Here is a 22794-nt window from a genome sequence, read left to right as displayed (position 1 = left end):
GAAACACAGAAAAGAACAGAGGAAACAAAGAAAAGTAAACTTGAAACAGTTCTCACATGAGCAGAAAGCATACGACCATTTACAGAAAAAGGGAAACATTTTTATTTTTCTTTTTCCACTTGTACTGCCACAAGGGTTGTTAACTCACCATGATTATCCTAGAGTTTTAAAGATTTAAAGATTACTATCCTGTATATTGCTGTAAATACCCAGGATAAAAAATAATAGTGCTATTAAAGGAAATTGTGAACTTTTAATTTTCCATGAACATTTATTTATTGGTTATAAAAGTTTTGGAGTTGAGATAAAAGACTGTTTTACTAGATGGAGCAGTTGGGGGGTGGGTGAATGTATCCAACTACAGATGGAAGCCACAAGTGCCACAATAGTTAGACAGTATGTAGTGTTAGAAAGTGCAGCATTTACCTTTCAATACCATTCAGTTTATGGCGATGCTTTCTAGACATCAGAAGTCCACCTCCCCATGCAGCCTACAAATAAGTGAAAGCATGATTACTGGTACAGGTTTCCATTAGTATAATACAAGAATTGTAGAGTTAAAGTTGAAAACATGACTTACATCAACATGGAGCCAGAGATTATACTTAGCACATATATCGGCAATTTCTTCAATGGGGTCAAATGCACCATATACTGTATTTCCTGCAGTTGCGTTAACATAAATTGGAATATAACCCTGTAAAAACACAAGTTTTGTTTTGATACGCCAGTAAATCCAGAAGAAGAATTTCTGTGCTAAGCAGTTGGGGATTAGAAATTAGGTCAGCAATAACAAAAGACAAACACCTGGGTCATTGGAATTAAACATGGACACATACCTTTTGTTTAACTTCAATAATTTTTGCTTCCAAATCTGATGGCACTACCTTCCCCCTGTAATCATTATAGAAACAAAATATATATAAAATGTATCATTTTCACTGTTGGAAAATCAGCAGATAATAACATTATAATTTTCAAATCATTAATGTGTGTACATTTGAAATTAACTCTATGGTTTTATACTGAATTTTACCTTTCATCACATTTTAATAATATCACATTGTCTGTTCCAAATCCAAGGGCAGCCCCAGCCTTCTTTATTGAATAATGACTCTGTAAAAAGAAACAGGTTTCAAAATTACTAATGCTAGAAAATATGTGGAAACATAAATAAATAGATAATAAATCTGAAGAATCACACAACTTACATTTTCTGATGTGAACAGTATCAGTTTAGGAGCTGCTATCATCCCTTTGGCTTTAACATCTGGGAAATACTTGTAGCGAGCTGCCATTATACTATACATATTTGATATAGCCCCTCCTAAAAAGAAATAAATTTACCAGGAGTATTTCAAAAGTACCTTTTCAAAAGTGTTCTAAAATGCTGATTGAAACCATAAATTTAATATATAATAGTAACTCTATGATTTCTGTTATGGCACCTGCTAAAAATCCTATCCATTTTCATTCTATATGGAAAAGGTAGTCACTCATGTTGACAACTGATTTCTGTGTTTACAGCCATAACCTCTCTTAGACTGGGACTAAACCCTGGTGTAAACTTCTACTGAAGGCCCAGCCTGATATTACAATTAGCTGAAATGGGAAATCAATTACAAAGGGGATACAGGAATCAGAGTTCTTTGTGAAACTTGATTTCAAAGATTTCAAATCTTTAAATATTTACATTCCATCTGAAAAAGTTTCCTGAATTTAATGGTTAAATTTATGGACTAATTTGAAATGTTATCCTGTTGAAATTGGTTGTTTTCAATGGATCAATTAATGCTACCTGCACACCGCACTGACCCATATTCACAATGGAATAATGGCATGAATAACTTTGAAATGGAAAGAAGGCAAGCTAGAGAGAAACTAAGGTTATGGAACTGTATCATAATGTAGGAGATTCAAAAAGTAATCATCAGGGCATTTTCACGTTTTCTGAAACTTATCTGGCTATGATTTCTAAGAGTTACGTAGGGTTCCAGGAAATCAGTGTCACACAATATATTTGTGCTGATGCTGAACATACTGAGTGATGACATTAGAAAAACAAACAAAATTCAAACTGTCATAAAAGAACAAATATTTCAAGATATTGAGCGTCTTTTATTCAGTATTGAAAATCCAGACCATTTTATCGGATCTCTACAGGAAAGACAGTTTCAAAAACTGGACAAAAATCTATTTTAATAAAAGAGAGTGATATCCAAAGCTTTAATTTACAACATGTTGCTTAGCTTATTAAGACTAGAATTCCTGTTCATATTTAGCCTAAGATTCTGTGTGCCTTTCTCAATTAAACATATTTGCTTTCACTGGCTTGACAGAAGAATCATTTTTCTGTGGCTACACTGTTATTGATTGAAAATCCTACCAAAGTAAATGGCTAATATTACCTACCAGGTGAAAAGATTCCATCACCATCCCCATTGGGCCAACCAATTATCTCTCGCATTTTCTTCAGTGTGATTTGTTCCATGAGGACAAAAACAGGTGCTATTTCATATGTAAACCTGTGGGATAAAGTACCATGTGTGACTACACTTCTGAGCTACCATCTCATTTTTAATCATAATGCTTTTAATGAAAGGTTATATGTCATTCATTTATAAGTAATAGATCAAAATTATTCTCAGGTACAGATATTTGGATGACAATGCAATACTTTTGCCTAACTGTGAAATATAGGCATAACTGCCATTTACCCAGCAAAATCCAATTAATTTTATTTTAAAAATGGTTCAACACCATGATATATCACTTGTAAACATGTCATTGTAAATAATGTGGAATGCCCGTTATTTGAACTCACAGACCATCCGCTGAACAGAATAAATATAGACAAGCAGCCAGCAAAGATAATTAAGAATATTGAACTGGATTGCAAAGATCCAAAAGCAATCAGTCATGTAAAATTATCCAGGTGATGATCCCCAAGGGCAGTTTGCTACTGTAATCCATGGCAGTCAATAAATGTCAAACGTAATTATAAATGATGATTACCAAATACCAAAGAGAGGAAAACACTCAGCCTTTAAAGATAACCACTGCAGGTCTGAATGAAAAATGCAGTGTATACTTTGAGAAGAAAATCTGATCACATTTTAGCCTAATTTTTTCAAAGAATGGATCGATAGGTGGCTTAATGGATGGTGATTTAAGCCAATACTATGAACACAGTAACATTTTCATTTACATAGCACTATAACATAATAAAGCATCCTAAGTTGCTTAATGTATGATGCACAAATTCCTAGCAATTAAAGACATGAGAGGAGACCAAAAGCATGGTCAAATATATAGGTTTATATGAGGCTTTTAAAAATACATATAAAAGAACCAAAACTGGAAACATTGAGAATTCCAGGTTCAGTTCACACAGAATGAGCTGCCAGAGGAGATGATCGATGTGGGTACAATTACAACATTTAGAAGGCATTTAGAAGGTCAAATGAAGAGGAAGGGTTTAGAGGCACATGGGTCAAATGCTGGCAAATGGGACCAGGTCAGTTTGGGATGTCTGGTTGGTGCAAGCAAGTAGGACTGAAGGGTCCACTTCTGTGCTATATGACTCTATAACTCTATAAGTGTAAATGGCTAAATGTTCTACAGAAAATGATAGGGGGGATGTACATTAAAAACATATATCTGCTGACATTAACATTTCTATTACTGTGCATGTTCCTGGGGGTCAGCAAATGCAAACACCATAAAAACCACAGAAAAAAGGACCAAAGTGAATGAATTGACTTATTGGAGATTACTTAAACAGGGAAGGAAACACATTAAAATGTGTTGTTCTGTGAGAATACATACTGTGAAGATATCAATTTCAATGCATAGGGAGACAAGGCACCAATGGAAATTAGCAAAGTAATATAAAAGGAACCTAATGGGTAGGACATGGACAGCAGATGTCAGTTTGAGTAAAATGGAATTTAGAGGACCAATGAGTAGGACATTGACAAAATCAACTCATCAATATCAGGTGTATGAAGAAAAGTCTCAGAGGTGAAGGGAATGAAACATGTGTCCAGGTGAACAATGTTCCAAGAGAATAATGGTCTTTTTTCATAACACTTAGGATGTAGGGTTTAAAGTGGCTCATTGGGATTACACTGCTTGCAGCACACACAACACCAGCAGTCAGGAAATGGAAGGGCTCAATGCAATGTTGCATTTTAAAAGTACCCAGGAGAACTGCTGGGCCCCATGAGAAACTTCAACAATTCAACGGAAAGCTGAGGTATCGCAGCTCTGTAAACATACCAAAACGTCCCCTATAGAGGGCTGCCATGTCATTACATTTCACTGAGGATCAGGCTCACTTCACTGTCACAGAAGGCTGATTTAACAATCGTGCACAACAGCTACAGGGTCCTATTTGCTGGGCGCAGTTCTACTGCCCATGCATTCGATTACTCTCAGCAGAAAGAACTTCCAGACACATCGGTATTAAATTTGCTGTTCTTCAGTTTGAATTCATTCTAACTTGTCCTAATGTCGTAATTTGCCTTTAAATACTGCACCTTTTACAAAAATAAAGTTAGATTTATTCTGTGCCTAACTAATGGAATGACCGCAGTACTAAGGGACTTGGGATTTCTGTCTAATGTCCGAATGAACTACCCAGGCCTGTGGCTCTGTCCTAGATAATAAAGTGTGAAACCGAATGAACACAGCAGGCCAAGCAGCATCTCAGGAGCTTTTGTGATCCTGAGATGCTGCTTGGCCTGATGTGTTCATCCAGCTTCACACTTTATTATCTTGGATTCTCCAGCATCTGCAGTTCCCATTATCTCTGCGGCTCTGTACTACTTGCTTGGGTTAATATTCGAAGTATGTTCACATGTGACATCAGATATCGTCATGTACCTTACCGTGCTTCACTTATTTTACATATCCTCTCACTACATTAGCGTAAAACACTATTTTTCATAGACAGTTTTGTTTTCTGTCGGTCTCAGTTATGTAGACCTGCAAGCCGCTAGACAGCGCTCTCTGGTGTACAAATTCAGTCACAGTCATAAATTCGCCATGGCACTTAAAACTCTGGTGCTGGGCGGGGGACTTTCAATTTCTAAAAGATATTTGAATTTTATTTTGAAGTTAATCATGATAATCACGTGTCCAGGAAAATAACCCTTGGGCAGTTCGGGCCACAGCAACATTATGAAGAGGACTAGATAGCTTCAAATCCCTCTGGTAACCTCATTCAAGTCTGATGAGCTGTAAAAATCTCGCGGAGACATGTCTGGATGTATCTTCCTTTGTGAGGCTGTCCCTAACAATAAAGTGGAATGGAGTACTTCCTCGAACTTACATGTTAGTGTTAGCTGTAGACGTGAGCCACTCTCCAGCCAAACCGATAATGTCAAGACCAGATGAGAGTTGGTTGAAGAAGCGAGGATGTCCTGCGGGGAAGGGAAAGCAAAATGAAACATCAAAAGGTGCAGGGCCTGACGTCCAGTCCGTTCAAATGTTTCAATCCATTTCCTGCTGGATCTGGGTTCATGCCTGGAACTGATTGCTTCTCGCTAACCTTAAGTAACACTCACACATTACGTTCATACAGAAATGACCCGCACTGAAATCGACGTCAAACCACCCAGTATTTCTGCATCTGGACAGACATTTACGAGTGGGGATGGATCCAAAGGGTCGCTCGGGGGTGAATACACACTTAGCGCCTTGGGTGCGTAAAATGTGCCACCGCTCTTCAGTCTTGCTGAAATCGCCATTTTATTCGCGCACAAAAGCGACAGTTCTGTAAGCTTCCGAAATCTGAAACTTGGGAAAGTGTTGGTGAGGGTGGGACGCGGTCTCCTCGCTCAGGGAAAGCCGTTGAGTTAATTGGGCTGAGAGACCAGTGGACGTTTTTGTGGGCACTGTCGTTCTCCGGGTTCTGGAGTTAGGGTTATCTGTTCTGTCCCTTAACCCTTTCTAGGTTTTCTAAATGACTCATGACATTCCGTGATGTGTGTTTCTTTTCAAAAATGCTAAATGAAAGGTATACTTTTGAAATCTGTAACACAACACGTTACGGGAATGAAAAAAAATTATTTAATTAGTCACCCCGCTACATCAGCAGAATGTCGCGCTTGGTCGTCGTTACACGTCAATGGGATGTTTTAAGTGTCTGGAACCAGTCCTTCTTTGTCCGAACAAGGCGTCCTGGTGAAGACGGCGGCTGAGTATCGATTCCAGGACAGTAAACAAAGTGATTAGGAATTGAAAACTCGAACTGATAGTCAGAAACTCAGCCACTCGTTGTTAGAGGAAAATGGTTACCACGAACCATTGTGTCTATCATATTCACCTTCAATCTTGCGCTTTACTTAAGAGTATGTTGGTGAAATGTTCGTTCAAGCAGGACAACTGATTAAATCAGTGCTGGACTGAGTGATAATCACATTTCAGCAGAAAAAGGTGCCAACAAAATCAAATTCGGATCCTTCCCATTACCTCGTTCTATTTTGAATGACGGGACTCATGCACTTCTAGGTCAACGGCTCAGCGTACAACCAAAAACTTTTGCGTTAGATTATTTTCGAAGATTGCTTTTCATTAAACGCGCATTTCGTTTATTAACATTTATGTACACGAATCCATAGACTGCGGCAGGCAACTCGGATTCTCACTGCGAAACCTGGACTGGGGCACAATATTTACAAAGTCGCTGTAAACAATGTGAAAGATAAACTCCGAGCCTGATTGCATTTCCTTAGAAATATAAACACACGGTTAAGAACTTGAAAATTAAATGCGTGAATGTACTGGAAATACGTCACCCCTCCCCAACACAAGGCTGCATGATAGCGTTTCACTTTATAATATAGTTCTTGCAGTATTTATTTTACAAATGGTGAAAACTGCTGGATCCTGATCGCAAGAGTAGCGAAGGGAGTATAAAGATCGGGGTCTCCCTATAAATATACATGGAGCTTCATTTGTAGTTTTATCGTTCATCACGAGCGATGGTATAATGAATTAATTTAGTCAGTTCTGTTGATATTGGACGGATTGCAGTAATGCAGTCCCTTTGTTGGAGCGTTATGACTGGAGCTAATGTCCAAACGGGACTTGTGCAATTTAGGAGGAGAGTGACATGAACTATTTGCCGTTTGAAACACACTGAACAAAGAAAGAACTGCGGATGTTGGAAATTAGAAACAACAGCAGAAGTGGCTGGGGGAAAGCTCAGCAGGTCTAGCAGCATCTGAGGAGAGAAAACACGGCTTTCGGGTCCAGTGGCCCGTGGTCAAAACGGGTGAAATTCACTGTCTGTGTTTACGCTATAAAAATGATAAAGCGAGGGATTGACCTATTTAGTACTAGCCTTGTGGAGACTGGCAAGTACCAACGTTCTCCTTTCTCCTGTTAATTTGGAAATGCTGGATTGGAGAATCCTGAAGGCTTCAGTCGGGAACTGTCAGGAAACAAAAAGAAAGAGCACGAAACCAGGCCAGCCCACAATCGTTTCCTTCCGTCACTAGCCCTGAATGACAGCACCAAATGTTCCAGGATCAGGGACACAGCGATGCTCTTTGTGTGGGAGCCTCATTTTAATCCAAATCAATATCTACATTGCTCCCCTTGAATAAAATGTGTAGAGTTGGGGGAGGGGTGTAATATTCCATAAAGATTAGGCAGACGATCAGTTTGAGGATCACGCTCAACACCTTGCCATCCGACGTCTGTATCTTCTGTCTGGGTAATTACATCTATATTCGCAGTAGCAACTAAGAGGGCCCATGTCCTTTCTGTGGCTCTGGTTGTGGGCAGAACCGGAATTTAATGGCTTTTTTAAAACGGTAGCACTTCTATTCCGATGCAGTCTGCTGTCAGAATTGCATTAGGTGCCGCTTTCAGAAACGCGTCGGTGAATGCTGAAATCGAAATTTGACCGTAACATCCGAACCCACCCGGTTAGACATCGAGAGACCCACCGAACTCGATGGTACCTCCTATGCAACATCTGTTAGACCGGTTTCCGGTAGTGGCACGTCCGGACCATCTCTAATCCGTCAAACGGTCAAATGCGTTAAATTAATTAAAACGCGGTGAGTTCCGGAATGTGGAGGATGTAACTGTATGGGATTATCTCAGTGAGGATCAGTGAATAACCAAATTTTCACCAGCCAAAGAACGGTGCCTGAGAATTACCGATACTACAATAAAGTCAGAAGCTGAGAGGACAGCCAGCACTGGCTGAGAGTGGGAGGAATGGGGAAAATTGAACATCTTCTCCACAAGTGCATTTTAAATGAATTGGCAGAATCTGCAGCAGATACCCAGAGAAAAATATGTGCCTTTCAGTTTCATCACGATCGCAGCCCAATACCACATGAAAATGAAGGTTAAATGTTTGATATGAATATTGCGAATGTCCGCATTCAAATTGACAAAGGGGCTGTTTATAGACAGAACTACAATAATTACGGCTATCAATCATAATTTCACAAATATTTTCTATTCAGTCGGCAGGAAATAAAGTGTCATTATTATATTCTAGTTAGTTTTGTAATTCCTACAGAACACTCTCTTTTGATTTGGTGGTATAAAGAATTCACGCCGTAGTCAGCAACAAGAAATTAATCACTTTCCGACACACGAGATTGACTCTGCTCCTTGGAGCTAAGTAGGTCAGTAAGTTATGGCAAACTTCAGCAGCAAGGTACTTATCTCACTGGCACCTAGGCTATAACCTTTCTGTTCCACCGATTTTAAAACATGGTTCGTGATAAATTAAAGGATCCTGGAACAGAAGAGAAAAACAAACTAGCAGTTCCCAAATCGCACACGTCGTATGTTCATCCATGTGACAACGGGGGACTTCCAGGTTGCATTTTCGGATGATGGAACTGTGTTAAGGTCACCTGGAATAAAATAAATCTCTCACCCATCATCCAGAACATAGTATATACAAAATGCCAGTCTATAGCAACGCCGGCCCGTGTGGAATTCAGAATGATCTACACAGCATAGCCATAAACTTCCTATTCCAGATTATGTAAAAGTGAGTATTTTCTACTCAACCACATGAAGGTAAAAACCTGGTGAAAACTGAGATTTTAGGCGATTTGTGAACAGAAACTTGGCTTTAACATGGAACAAGTGAGTCTGTAAACTTTACCTGTACGAACGCCATATTTGAGTGTGTCCCTGCAGTCCACCAAAATCTGCTCAAGAGATTCAGGGTTGTCTGAAAGCTCCAGGTTGAAACCTTCTATTCCCTCCAAGAGCTGATGGGGGTGGTGGAAGTCCAGTACTTTTGTGGACCTATCGAAAGTTTTCTTGATGTAATTTAGGAGAATGTCGACCACTTCCAAAAGGAATTGTGTGGTCTGCTCTTCTCCATTTTTCGCCGGTAACAAGTCTGAGAACGAATATATTGCACAGATGTTACCTGTATTCTACGATATACAACATGAAAGAAAGCAACATTACGATGTTCGTGGGTTCAATAAAACATACAAACCCGCGGAGTGCTGCACACCACGCCGCTCATTCAAGAACAAAATCCGTTCCACCGTTAAAAGTACAAATATTTTAAAATGCAGTGGTACGATCCAGCGTTAAAGACTAACGCAATCTACAAACACAAATTTCAGAAATACCTCTCAACAGAACAAGATTTCAGAACAAGGAAAAGAACTGCGGATGCTGAAGATCTAAAATTTAAAAGAAAACTGTTGGATAAACTCCCCGGGTCTGGCAGCATCCTTTTCTACAAAAGGTAACATGTCAAATAACTAGCGATTCATAGAACACATTGAACAATTTATGCGTGCTGCCCCTTTGATTGAAAAACTAGCCCGTTTCCAATGCACGCGATTCCAATAGCTTCGCCAAGCTTTCGCCTAAGCTGATCCTCTGTTGGTCATGACTTACCTCTGGCGTAGAGATTGGAGAAATCAGTCTCCGTGCGCCTGAATATTGAGACCCTTTCGCTATTTTCGCTGGTATTCAGATTCCTGGAGGACTGGCGATCTTTCATTGAATTTACGTTCCTGCTTTTATCCTCGATGCTGTTGGACCGTTGCAAAAAACCTATGTTATTGCAAGAAAGACCGGTCAGAAATGCTCTCTTCCCGCTTCCAAACATATTGTGCTGTTGATGTGCTGTTTACAAGTAATGCTGGTCGGAATATGCGTAGCAAGTGGAAAGATTTTGCTTATTAGAGATCCGCTGTGACCCCCGACAGAGAATTTATAAGGAGTATTTGCCCGTGGGAGGGTGCGGTCACGATGTCGTCAGCACAAAACCAGCCATGCAAAAACAAATATTCGTTATTTAGTGTACTGGTAAATTCTAACTAAATAAACCCGACACATTAGACGGCCAGGAGCAGCCTCTGGAAGAAAGATCTACACGAGTCGGAAAGAGCCTCCGGCTAAAGTTTCCAATCTATCAAAATGAAGGGAGTAATGATGGATGAAAACTTACTGAAACGTGCTAACTATCATCTAATGTAAATCTCGACATCTCGAGATTCATTTCCAAACTAGCTCATTGCACGACTGCGTAACCGATACAGTGCCATTAGAGATAATATCAGTACAATTACTAGTTTCAGCCACAAAGATCATTTCGGTCGCGGCTTTTCTAAAACAAATGAGCAAGGAAATCGAGGGTTTTCATAGTGCGTAACATTGCATTAAAATCGTTTTAAATGTGGGCAATTTCAACTGTTGTCAAAACAGTGGAAATGCTAGGCTAACTGTGAAAGACAATCGCCAGGATTTTTGTTTTTTTTGGTTCCATCTTCGCTTCTGGGCCCGGTTCTGAGCAAAGCTCGATGAATCAGAATGAGTGCTGTTTTGACTCAACCCCGGCACGGATTCAGCGGATCCCGCCAGAAGATGATCATCTATTCAGCTTTGAACCGCTGACATTTGACCAGTTAACAATGTGGAGAAGTACTTCTCATGCGAAATGTTCGGCTGACGAGCAAGGAGAATTGTTTCCTTTGCAGACGTATTCGCTTTTTCTGTTGGTGCGGGCTAATAATGTTCGTGATATAATTGCAAGTCAATCCTTTTGAACATGCCTGCAGAATTTCAAATGTCGTTTCTGTGAGCTGCATGTTTCCCAGATCTAACGATTCACACTCGTGTTCACCAGCCTTCGCTAGTTTTCTGTCTTTTGTTTAAAAAAAACACATTTTATACAAATCAACTGCCTTAAAGATATCAGCCATTTGTTGAGAAATATTAACCTAACAAGTAACCCCTCAAGAGCTAATGCTGCTCTTCATGAGTTATTTCAGGCTAGACTGAATTTATGTTGTAATTAGGGGTGTGTGTGTGTGTGTGTGTGTGTGGGGGGGGGGGGGTTGTGCTCTCTGCCGGTGCTATCTCAGAAAACAGCGAGGTGATGAATAGGTTTTTAATAAGTTTTCCATTAATCCGTACCCCAGGGGAAGGCGGTGCTTGGCCAGATAAGAAGTGAGGGGCTGCAAATCCACGCTACCATTCTCAGCAATCACGTTTCATTTTTGTTGGTAACAAAACGTAACATTTAATCGATCCTGTCCCCAAAACAATGACCATTGATTCGGAAGAGTGATTATCTCAGTAAATAGAATATTCCACATGTAGATATTTATGAGAAGCGTTTTCGCTATTTAACAGCGTAATGAGAGCAATCTTTTAAAACCTTAACACTATTTACATTGTCTTTGTAAGAACTTGATCCAGGGCTGCGCATCAAAACCAGCAGCTCCTCTCCGCAATTTAATGTTCGAGAGAATACAAAGTTATTTTCTGAACTAGCATCACCGGATGCGGGCGACAAAACAACGAGAATCTACTTCTCTTCGGCAGCGACTGAATTAACTCGTTCAAAACATTGTTATATGAGAATTCGAGGGTGATTGCTCAGGTGCACATTCAAGACATGCAATGCAAACTTTTGAGCTGGCCAAGATCCGACATCCGATTAGTTCGAAGCTGTTACAGTAACGGCGTGTCCTGCCGCCAGATGGAGCAGTCTGTGGACACGGTTCCTTTCATAGCCCTCACTCCCAGAGCCAGAGCCGCTTCACATTTAGCCTGTCCGTAACCAATCCACTTTGTGGCCGAATTCATTTTGCTCATGAGCAAAATGTGTCGTTCTCGGGCGCAAATTTTACACAATAAAGCAATACTGTAGTTGGTGCTTCTGAAGTGGAGGGTGAAGGGAAATGGTGGGATCAACAAGATATATTTCATGCATCGTCGGCCCAAAGCGGTCAACAGCGCAAAACGCTTTGTTTTTGCAACTAAAGAATATTGAAGAATTAATTATGTTTTGACGCCGGTTGTGAGGCAAACATCAAGAATGATGAATGGCACGACTCTAAGAAGCTTAGAGGAACACATGGGTCTTGGGGCGGCTGTCCACAGATCCCTGAGGGCAGCTGGATAGGTTAATAGGGTGGTTAAGAATGCATATGGGATCCTTGCTGTTATCAGTGATGGCATGGATTATAAGAGCCGGGAGATCATGTTCTGAGCTGTGCAAACAGCCCCCAACTGGAGTACTGTGTGCATTTCTGGTCTTCACACTGCAGAAAAGATGATTGCACTGAAGGGGGCTTAGAAGAGATTCAGCAGGATGTTGCCTGAGATGGAGAATTTCAGCTATGAAGCTGCATAAAGTCAGGTTGTTTTCTTCGGATCAGACAAGGTTGAGGAGCAACCTGATAGTGAGGTAGCGTATTATGAGGGCCACGGACAGGACGAGTGGAAAGCAGCCGTTTGCCGCGAGTTGAAGGGTCAATAATGAGGGAGTATAATTCTCAGGTGAAAGACAGGAGGTCTAGATGGGATTCGACGGGAATGTGTTCACGCAGAGGGTGCGGGGAATCTGGAATGCGCTGCCTGGGAGAGTAGTTGAAGAGGAACCCCCCACAACCTTTACAACGTACTTAGATGCGCGCTGAGTGTCAGAACATTCAAAGCCATGAACCAAGTTGTATAAAGTGGGAAATTTATAAATTTAGAGTCAGGTTTACCGGTGTAAATTCAATGGGCCAAAGAACTCTCTTCTATGTTTCTAGAATTTGGGGCCGTTAGAAATATACAACTGTCATGGCAGATTGGGAGGAAAGACACCCCTGGAATTACACCTGTGATTTGCATCAATCTACAGTTCAAAGTACAGGTGTTTCTTTCGAGTTGAGCAACAGATTTAGCCAGGGTCGTGGTGGAGTGGAAGAGCAGCAGTTAAATCTGAAAACCAGATCAGGAATATGGAAATTCCAAATAGATAGGTCAATAACATCACATGCAGGAGTCTGGAAAAATTTCAGGGTAATGGAATGATGCTGGCAGACAAACATTGAGAACAGAGAAAGGTTAGAGTATGTTACATATAACCTATTAGGAGAATTTCCCAGGGTTCAACAGCTAGCCGGTGAAGACTCCAAACCTTGACAATATGGAAGTTGTTACCGCAATTATATGAACATCATCTAAATAGAGTTTAAATGTTTCCAGTGCACAGCAACTCGATTTCCTCATAGTCAGAATATGGATAAATTTACTGTTTTGGAATTAATTGCACGAGATTAATTAGGTTGTTTACTGTTCATTTTCGGTTTGTTGAGATTTGTTCATGGTTAAACAATGATTCCTTCCCATTGTAAAGCTATCGTCATTTGTTAGCACAAAGTCACATTTATCAAAGCTTTGAAACCGAGTGGGATGAAATGTTTTCAAATGTGTCTAATCCAACAGTGTTTAGATTGAAAATCTGGATCTTTCGTCACAAACTTCCTCAAATTGCAAGTGTTAAACCTGTTCCATCCAGTAGGAGGAGCCCAAGTTCGACTGAAGTTACTTTTTCAAACCACGAGTTTTTTTTACGAAGGTGTTCAAAGGTATTCATCCATGTCCATGCATTCCACCACAAACCAGCTGGATTGCGAATGCATCGTAGAAAACATGATTATTTATGTATCCTGCCTTCCCGTTGAGCCAGATCTTCTTTTAAAAAAGCAGGATGAATGAAGGAAATCTCGTTCACATCATTAACTGTGAGAAGTAAACTCACAATTCATTTAAAACTATTGGGGGGGGGGGGGTTTCGTTCACAAAGAAAACTTGCAGGAAAGAACAGGCACTTGAGTGCAGTCATAAGAAGAAAGGCATTTGATTCACAAAATTATCAATATGAGGTGACCAGTGTTGCTATTTATCTAGCTGCTCATTTTTGTCTTGAGTATTTCAGAGTTCTACTGAAATTACCATTGTTTATGATCAAGCCCCTCAAACTCTTAACAAATCTATTAAACGTGTTGCAGAATTGCGCCATTAATATCATTTTTGACCTGGGCCTCGATAGCCTAAGCAAACGTTTGAGAGCAGTACCCAGGAAGTGCTACATTGCCTCAGGTTTTTTTTCGAGGATCAGACATTAAACGGAGAGCAAGGTGATCCCAAAAGATCCCAAGCAAAATTCAAAGAAAACACCAGGGATTTGTCTCCGTGACCAGCCCCATCAGAACAGACGTGTTCATGGAACCTTTGCGGTGGGAAGGCTCGCTGTTGCATTTGCCTGTAAACCACAAGTGAGGCCATTTATAAGTGACTAAAACGCAATCCGTCGGCTGCCATGTCTTTTGGAACGTCCACAGGGTGCGACTGGCGCGAAATAAACTATTGCATTGAATCAGCCTTATGAAGAACTCCCTGTTTCCAATGGCACTTGCTCAAAAAGTTAATTTAGCTTTTCCACCCTAATTTGCCATGCAGACAATGCCGACGCCACCCCCTCCGCCCCACCCAACCCAAAAAAAACGTGCATGAAGTAAAATAATTCTCAGCTCTCCATGTTATTTTGTCTTGGTCGTTTCTTTATACAATACGTGTATATTATTGAAACTTTGACCAAAGTTAGGACGAGTTAGATGGTGTATTGGGTATTTCTCATCGCGGATTCTTTCTATGCTACATCTTTATATTAATTTATTAATATAAATTAATACATTTATATTAAATGTAATATATATTACATTTTCTAAAAAGTGAGAAAATCGGTGATGGGGCCCAAATCCACTGTTTTAATAATGAACAATAAGGGCACAGATGTAACATTAAAGATGACCATTCGAGCAATTTGGGGAATTGACCCATGATGGGTGGAATCAAGTTGCCCAGCACGTGTATCGGTTTGCCCTGATAGATATCTAGAATATTCAAATAACCTTATATAAAGCAGTGAAATACGGAAGAACATACCGCAGATCTTCAGACCAAGTTTTCTTGTACATCCGTGAGCAACTCCACACCAGGTATCATAGGCTGGAAGAGGAACAATGAGAAAACGGTAAACGTATTCCCCCAGATTCTACCCTCTTGTAAAGCCTCTATACCTAACCGTGTAAGTACATTGCGTGACTGAATTACACGAAACGCATAAAGTAATAAATCGAGCTCGTAAAACTTATAAAACCCAGAAACGGCAAAACTTGAATTTGAATAGTGTTCTGTTAAGTTTCCCGAAATGCAATATCTTCCTGAAAAGCAGTAATTACTACTACTACGCGGGCAAACTGACAACATTTTCAAATACATGAAAATCCAAACTCCGCATGAAGCAGTCGAAGACCCTTGCACAATTGCAGCCAGGAATTGACACACTTGGATAAACAATGACGGTCGCTTTAACATTAACGCAGTGAAAATAATCCTTGGTATTTTGTTTGTTCTCCTTTTTGATTGTGTTCCCTTAAATTCCAAATAATTAGTTCGTTCGAGGGTTGCATACCTAACAAATGTTGGCACACTTCCGGGAAATTGGAACCTTAAACTGGCGTGAAATGAGGTCGGAAGAGTGTCCCAGAAATTAATTAGCTGAAAAATGGTATTTGACTAGCTCGGATCTGCATGGCTAGCAGTCAACCAGTAAATATTGCACTGTTTCACACGAGTCTAAGCATTTCACATCAATCGTTTTTACAATTATCCACCTATATGTATATATTAACATGGGATTGTATTCGTTTTTCGCATATTAATGATTTCTGCAATTGTTTATTTCACAATCTGACCAATTCGTACTGCTATTAGGCTGCTGATCAGTCCTGCGTGGTGAATTACAGGGATCATTGTGTCCATTATACACTTGAGGATGAAATTTATTGAATGACGACCTTTGTAAGCATTAGACTCTTCAATTCTTACACAAAATGCTGGCCGTGTAGACTGCCTACAGTATGCACACATTCTAATTGTTTATTTTAATTGATAATAACGAAAGTGCACTATATGTTTTGCTTAATCGCAACGATTGAATGAAACAGCAATTTGGACGTCTGTCCGTAGTCTGACAAATCTACAGCCCGGGTTTATGGTTCGAATTAACACTAACGGCATCACAAAGCCCGTACAATAGCCACCCGCTCAAAAACAACGGAGAATTGAAGAAGTCTTTAAGATGGTAAAATACGTGTGATAGATATGCTGTAGGAACCTTACTTGGGAGAAATTTAACACATGTTAAGATACTTGTCAGATTTTTGTATGTTGGAATAGGAAGATTATTTGAAAATAAAGATTTAATTTGGTGGAAAATATATTTAGATAGTATTATCAAAAGAAAAATGTTAATTTCAAATTTCAAGTGTTTGCATCCAAATACACCGTAAGTGTGTCGTCGAGAGGTTATCCCTTTATCTCTGTTAACTACTCATTACGATTCATGTTCCAAATCTGGGATTAGTTACGAAATGGGTTATTTTTTGACATTCTTGGCAGTGCAAAAGTCGACGCTGTCCAACTGATTTTCCCCTCATTGTTTCTTTTTCAGTGTGTTTAGGACAGCTGTGTCCACAATCACTGCTCTGCTGTGTCGATTTTTGTAACAGTCCAAGTGAAGCCTCTCTTCATGACACTTGAGCGAAAAAAAACCTGACAGACAAATGCGCCTCAGGTCAGTGACTGGGAGACCAAACACGCCATGAGCTAATGATCTCGGGCTCGGACAAACAAGAAACACAATTACAGGCGAAAGCACAGAAATACACGCCGTGTGCGCTCGTATTTACTGACTATTATATTTGCTACACCAAAATAAGCATTTATAACCCACTTACTTTCCCATGAATGGAGTCGTAAAATTATATATGCTTCACATTGTACATTCTCTTTAAAAACCTGGTTTTGCCAAGTAGAATTAAATTGGGCTAAATCATAAATTGTGTGCCGGAATTTTTCCTACACAATCGCTTTCCCAAGGACAAACACGAACGTGTGAACTTCACGACTACATTGTTTCAATGCGTGTATATTGTTATATATAAGACGTGATATACACACATCAACATATATGTGTATGTATAAGAAAACATGAAGACATTGAAATAATCAAAGTGTGGCAATATGAATCTCACGATTCTAAAGTTTGAAATGGATTGTCAGAAATACAAACGCATTCTAGGTTAGCCTGTCCGCCTTGGCAGATGGAAAGAATTAATGCGCCTGGGAGCGTCTGAAAGCCTTGAGGGCAGAGACATTACACGTGTAATGATCGGAATGCCCGTCTTTATTTCTGGTAAGTTTTTCTTTGTCAGTGTCGATTATGTCTTCGACTATTTTTTTGTACCTGATGTCAAAATTGTTGAGGCAGTGTGGGAAGCTGATTAGATCCATCAGCGCCATTCTCATCCCTGCCAGTTCAATAGCTCGCTTTCGTTCGCTCTGTGCCGTCGCAGCTATTAGCGAGTTCATAAGAGCTACAATTAGCTGCATCAGGCGCTTTCTCTTTCTCCTATAATTACATTTGCACTCAGACTCTGCGCTAAAAGGGTCTGTTGCGATAATGAGCGAAGTGTATTTTCATAAATTGCTAAACCGCGTTGAAATTATTGCTTAAAAGACTTATTTTACATACAGCTGTAGGCTCATTTCCACGGGTGTGAAAAAGAATCGCAGCTTCCAGCTGTTGTAAACAAAGAGAAAAAAATACAATTGAATAAACTATCAGCACTTTAATAAGCCTGGAACGCTAAGGACCCCATTGTGAAACGTTTTAACCAGGTAACAGTACAGGTGATGTTAAAAGGCGCTTTAGCAGTAGTCAACGTGCAGTTTTATTCATTTATGAATTTTCTGGGAGTACTTTCTGCCTACAGAATAACCATTAGCTGCTTTAGTCATCTTCTTGCGTTGTCTAAAAATGAAGCAGCAATCGCTTACTTGTGCTTCTATCCGCCGGCCGTAAATTTGTTGAATTGGAGTCTTGACTCGCTCCGGAAGATGAAGGAGCAGAAGATGCCATCGGTTCTGACAGACGCGAGCTCTTTGCTTAGCTGGGGCTGACGCCTCCTTTCGAATCCTTTCTTCTCAACGTAAAGACACTGCTTTCTGTAAGAAAAATAATAACAGGACAGCCTTGTTAGTTTGGCTTTAAGCCCGCTTGTGTCTGTGTGCGTGCGTGTGTGAGGACGATGGGCTTCGAGCACGGTCGTGCGCTTTCAAACATTTCACTTTATTAGCATTCAGGGCGCTGAAGTGCTCTGATGGACGTTGGGAAGAGCTGTGGATTGCGCTGGCACCGGTATGTCGCGCGTAATCGCAAAGCAGCACAGAAATCAGTAAAGGTGGAAAGATATCAAACAATCTTTGCGAGCTGTTTACCAGTTGTAACGCCGGCAAAGATCTCGCGAACTGCATCGACTGAAATAATTTCTATTGCCTTTGCTTCACCGCTAGGCAACCTACAATATGCATTTGAACGGTACGCGGTCCAGTAGGACAGTGCCATCTCCCCACATAGGTTACAACAATTGTCAGTCAACAATGGAGTTATGGTCATTGTCAGTTTACATTTATTTATGCAAAATATTGATGAATTAACCAACTGTACCGAACAGGACCAGGCAGCATTGTTACATTCAATGTGATCCTAACACTGTCCGAAACGATTTAACCAAACTATAAAATAGACAATGCAATGGTCAGTGAGAGCCTTTCGGTTGGAAATCATAACATGAAACGAACCGACATGACGCAAAGCACAAATCCCCCTTGATTACACCACAATTACACATCATTAAATTGTAACTACCCATCCAGAAATAGAGCAAAATCCACAGTACGAGCGAGTTTCCATAGCACGATTACTCAACATGTAATTCGCCCTGACAACGTTTGGACCACTCGATGGCATCGGGACACAATGTGCTTCACGTTCAAACCCAACGCTATCGGACGTTTCCATGTTTTCTAAGACCGGTTTCACTTACCCGCTGGGATTTTAAACTCCCAACCACAATTCCATAAATACACAGGGGCACGGGAAAGTTGGCAGTGGACTTGATCAAAATGACCGGTACAGGAAAAGGTAGTCTCTAATGAAATGGCATGTTACAGGTGAACGATGACGAGGACCTTACCGCCTTGTGAAGACGCCCAGGTAGCAGGTTCGACCATCTGACTCCCGACAACTAAATTAGATCCTTACATGCAAGTTTTAGTCAGCCTGAAGGGCGCTTTTAATACTCCAAGGGAAACGACGTCTGAATATAAATAGAGTACAAAAATTCCGTTCAGCATGACCTTTTTTTTCAGAAGTACGTTTGATTTGCTGTTTTAAAAGTGTGAATCGTCCGTTTATCTGACACGACGCGCGAATGACTCACACATCATCTCCTCTACTCCAAAATGTGTCATGACAAGATTGAGCAGGTTGCTTTGTCTATAGAAATCTACCGCCCGCTACCGTTCCTCTGGAGTGACGTGACTTTTTCAGAAGGTACTTCTTGATGCCTTCAGGGTTTGAGTCCTTGCTTCTGAATCCTGATCACGGAGAGCAGGTGCATCTCAGCAAGGTTGGAGTCTATAACAATAGGTTTACATTTTAACCGCAGAGTCTAGAATTTCTGACACGAAAGGAACCTAAGTGACTGGGGACTGTGCAGCACAGCTTTGAAACTATGAACCGGTTCTCTGCTGGTTGTGGCAATCTTAACTTCTTAAGGAATCTGTGCAGCTTTTCTTCTGTTCACGACAGAAGGAAGCTCTGTCAACGTACATCCACTCTATTTCACACATAATCCAACAGATTTAAGAATAAAATTTCCTTTCTTCCCCTCCCCCCATGTTCATGCCCAATTTAGGTGTCATTAAAAAATTAAACGCCAGACATTGTGGGTTTGTTCGCGATTGCTTTGTGACCATTGTTTTCGAGCACGGTAGGAACCAAGACCCAACAGCAGAGGGCGTCCCAGCTCGTCAAATCGATAGTAAGGTGCACCTTGGAGAGACACCTACACTACAGGTCTGCTGACGCCTCTTTATTCACAGGCACTTTCGTTACACTTTGTTTACGACAGAAAAAATTTATAAGAACACATGCAGAGCTGTGAGATTCCCGGCAGTTAGCAAATTATGACTTTTTAAGCAGGGCGTTATGTTTTAAACAGCGGTGAAAGGAGGGGCGGGCGGAGACACGAAGGAAATAGCAGGGTGGGAAGATCAATACGTCAGCGTTTCAATTGCAATGAAGTGCGTGTAGGATTGTGTGAGGATTACATTGGGGGAAAAATCAGAAAGGCGGCGATGCCTCGAAGCGGGCACGACAGCATATACTGGATTTCGAAATCAGTTATTATGGGAAGCATGTGGCAGTTGTTATCGAAGGCCGTGACATAAACAAATAAATGCAAAACAATGTTAGATGAGAAATCCAATTTCATTTGACGATTTGTGGGAGACATAGTGCAATGCATTATGGTAGAGATTTAAAAAAGAGTTTTCCCAAATCGGCAGCAAGCGAACAGCAGCCTGTATGATTGCATGCAGACGATAACAAACCCCCTTCCTCCAGCCACAAACCACACACTTCACCCCACACACCCATATGGCTGATGATGAATGAAAACGCAGGGTTAACGACCATGTGACAAAGGAATGATCCTAGACGAGGTGAATAGCGAATGTTTCTGTCGTGGAAGTATCAGGGCACCTGTTGTTCTCTCAAATTTAGACTAATTCTTCGCAACGTGGTACTATTCTGTTTATGTTTGCTTTACTGAGGAATGTAATTATTATTTCACGTTATCGACTTTTTCAAATTGAGAAAATAAAACCAATGTGTATATTTGTAGCGAAAAAAATGTTCAGTTAAGGAGAACATTGCCACACCACTCAGATTTCCGGAAATACAGTCGCATAGGTCCATGATGCAAAGTTTGAATCTACAAATGAACGATTCCATTACACAATTGCAGCACTTTACATGTTTCGCTGCACAAATATTGAAATTATCTCGCGGCGAGACACTGAAGCAAAGACTATTGAAGTCACACGGCAGAAAGCAAATTAGAAAATACTTAAAGTATATGGATTTTAAGTCCTGAAATTGAGAAGTTAGGGAAATACTAACAGATTTGTTGCTTTGCAAAAAACGCAAACAATGGATGATGCATTGACGCCGGAACCATGTCAGACAATTAAACATAAGACATTGAGACGATGGCACTCATGGGCTTTGGAAATTGGGGGACTAAATTAATACACTTCCAATGTTTCAAACAATATGGGAAATGGACGAGACTGAAGTCGAGGTTGTATTTCAATTTTAAAACATGAGCCCTTGCAGTAAATCTTGATAGCGAATCGTCCTGCATTTTATTTACATTTTCAACTACAGACGACACTGCGACCAAATAGTGTGTGTTTATGTATGCATGGTGTTGCTAAATGTAGTCTGAAAATCTTATTGATAATTACAAAATCGTTTTTGATGGAATTGGTATTCTGTTAAACTAAATCCGCTCTCCCAACTAAGGGAGTTACTTGTATCGCCCATCATGACATTCTGCAAACCTGGAATGAAATTCTAATCGCTTACTTAGATCCAAGTTTTTTGTTTTTGTTTAAAGCTGTTTTAAATATCAGCACATGAGTATCAATGTCGGCAATAATTATACATTGGTAACTTTAAGCCATTAGCATTTCCCTACACTTCGAAGGGGCACCTATCTACAGGTGAATTACAATTCCCTAAAGTTATAAGCATGTCGCCGTGTATCTCAAAAATATCAATTAATTGGAATTTCAAATGTTTTGCAACTGTAATATTTTACTTAACAACATTCTGCCAGTCTATTATGTCCATCGTGGACTTCCAGAAATGGCATTTCAGACTCTTAAGGTGACATGGGGATCACCGGAGAGAATTTCAAGACATGGCTAAAGTCAATAATTTTAGTGAGAGTGCAGAGGTTCCCCTGTCGTAGGAGAACAACTAATCATGACAGACGTTGGCTTGCCCACGGCTTTTAGAAGACGAGATAAACACGGTGTAGAGCTGGATGAACACAGCAGGCCAAGCAGGATCAGAGGGGCAGGAAAGCTGACGTTTCAGGCCAAGACCCTTCAGAAAAAGCTTCTAGAAGACGGTACGGTTTATATTGTCCTTAGAGCGCAGTAGCAGCAATCTCCTGACTGAAGCTGCTGGCTGTGGAATGCAATGCTCAATTCCTGAAACTGTTAATTACTTTCCTGTTGAACTAAGCCAGACATTCTGTTGAAGTAATGATTGTTCCCTGTGGTTAATTCTAATGTTATGGGAGTGGGGCAGGAAGTTTTACGTTTTCAAGAGGAAAGGCATTGTAAGTTTTTTTTGGAACATTTTCAGAGGATCCAATGACAATTTAGCCATAGGTTTGTGCAGGATTCAGTTGGACTGTGATGTGTAAAAACTCTAAGATAGTCCCAGTTTTTACCTTCAGCACAGCTGGAGTTGCCAATCCGGCTCCTCCGCCACATTACCAGATTCACCTCCAT

General features: G+C 40.4%; 1 protein-coding gene across 5 annotated transcripts in view; it reads right to left on the bottom strand.

Annotated features, from left to right (window-relative positions):
- The window catches only part of LOC125453815 (glutamate decarboxylase 1), a 57727-nt gene extending 37564 nt beyond the window's left edge, over window positions 1-20163 (bottom strand). Inside the window, exons 1-12 of one of the 5 annotated variants that reach the window (XM_059647266.1) lie at window positions 19398-20163; window positions 18199-18366; window positions 15241-15303; window positions 9907-10065; window positions 9149-9391; window positions 5336-5426; window positions 2413-2525; window positions 1212-1327; window positions 1037-1116; window positions 840-894; window positions 581-697; window positions 427-491 (exon numbers count right to left, since the gene is read on the bottom strand). In XM_059647266.1, coding sequence (XP_059503249.1) covers window positions 427-491; window positions 581-697; window positions 840-894; window positions 1037-1116; window positions 1212-1327; window positions 2413-2525; window positions 5336-5426; window positions 9149-9391; window positions 9907-10065; window positions 15241-15303; window positions 18199-18280 — 1184 coding nt within the window. In that variant the 5' untranslated portion in view covers window positions 18281-18366; window positions 19398-20163. Of the gene's footprint in view, window positions 1-426; window positions 492-580; window positions 698-839; window positions 895-1036; window positions 1117-1211; window positions 1328-2412; window positions 2526-5335; window positions 5427-9148; window positions 9392-9906; window positions 10066-10462; window positions 10480-15240; window positions 15304-18198; window positions 18367-18639; window positions 18725-19069; window positions 19157-19247; window positions 19360-19397 lie in introns of those variants that run through there. The other 4 variants (XM_048533793.2, XM_048533795.1, XM_048533794.1 and 1 more) reach the window with 4 other exon arrangements.
- Window positions 20164-22794: the final 2631 nt, after the last annotated feature.

This window comes from Stegostoma tigrinum, chromosome 7, assembly GCF_030684315.1.
Source record: "Stegostoma tigrinum isolate sSteTig4 chromosome 7, sSteTig4.hap1, whole genome shotgun sequence".
NCBI classification, from domain to species: Eukaryota; Metazoa; Chordata; class Chondrichthyes; order Orectolobiformes; family Stegostomatidae; genus Stegostoma; species Stegostoma tigrinum.
This window is presented reverse-complemented; position numbering and strand designations above follow the sequence as displayed.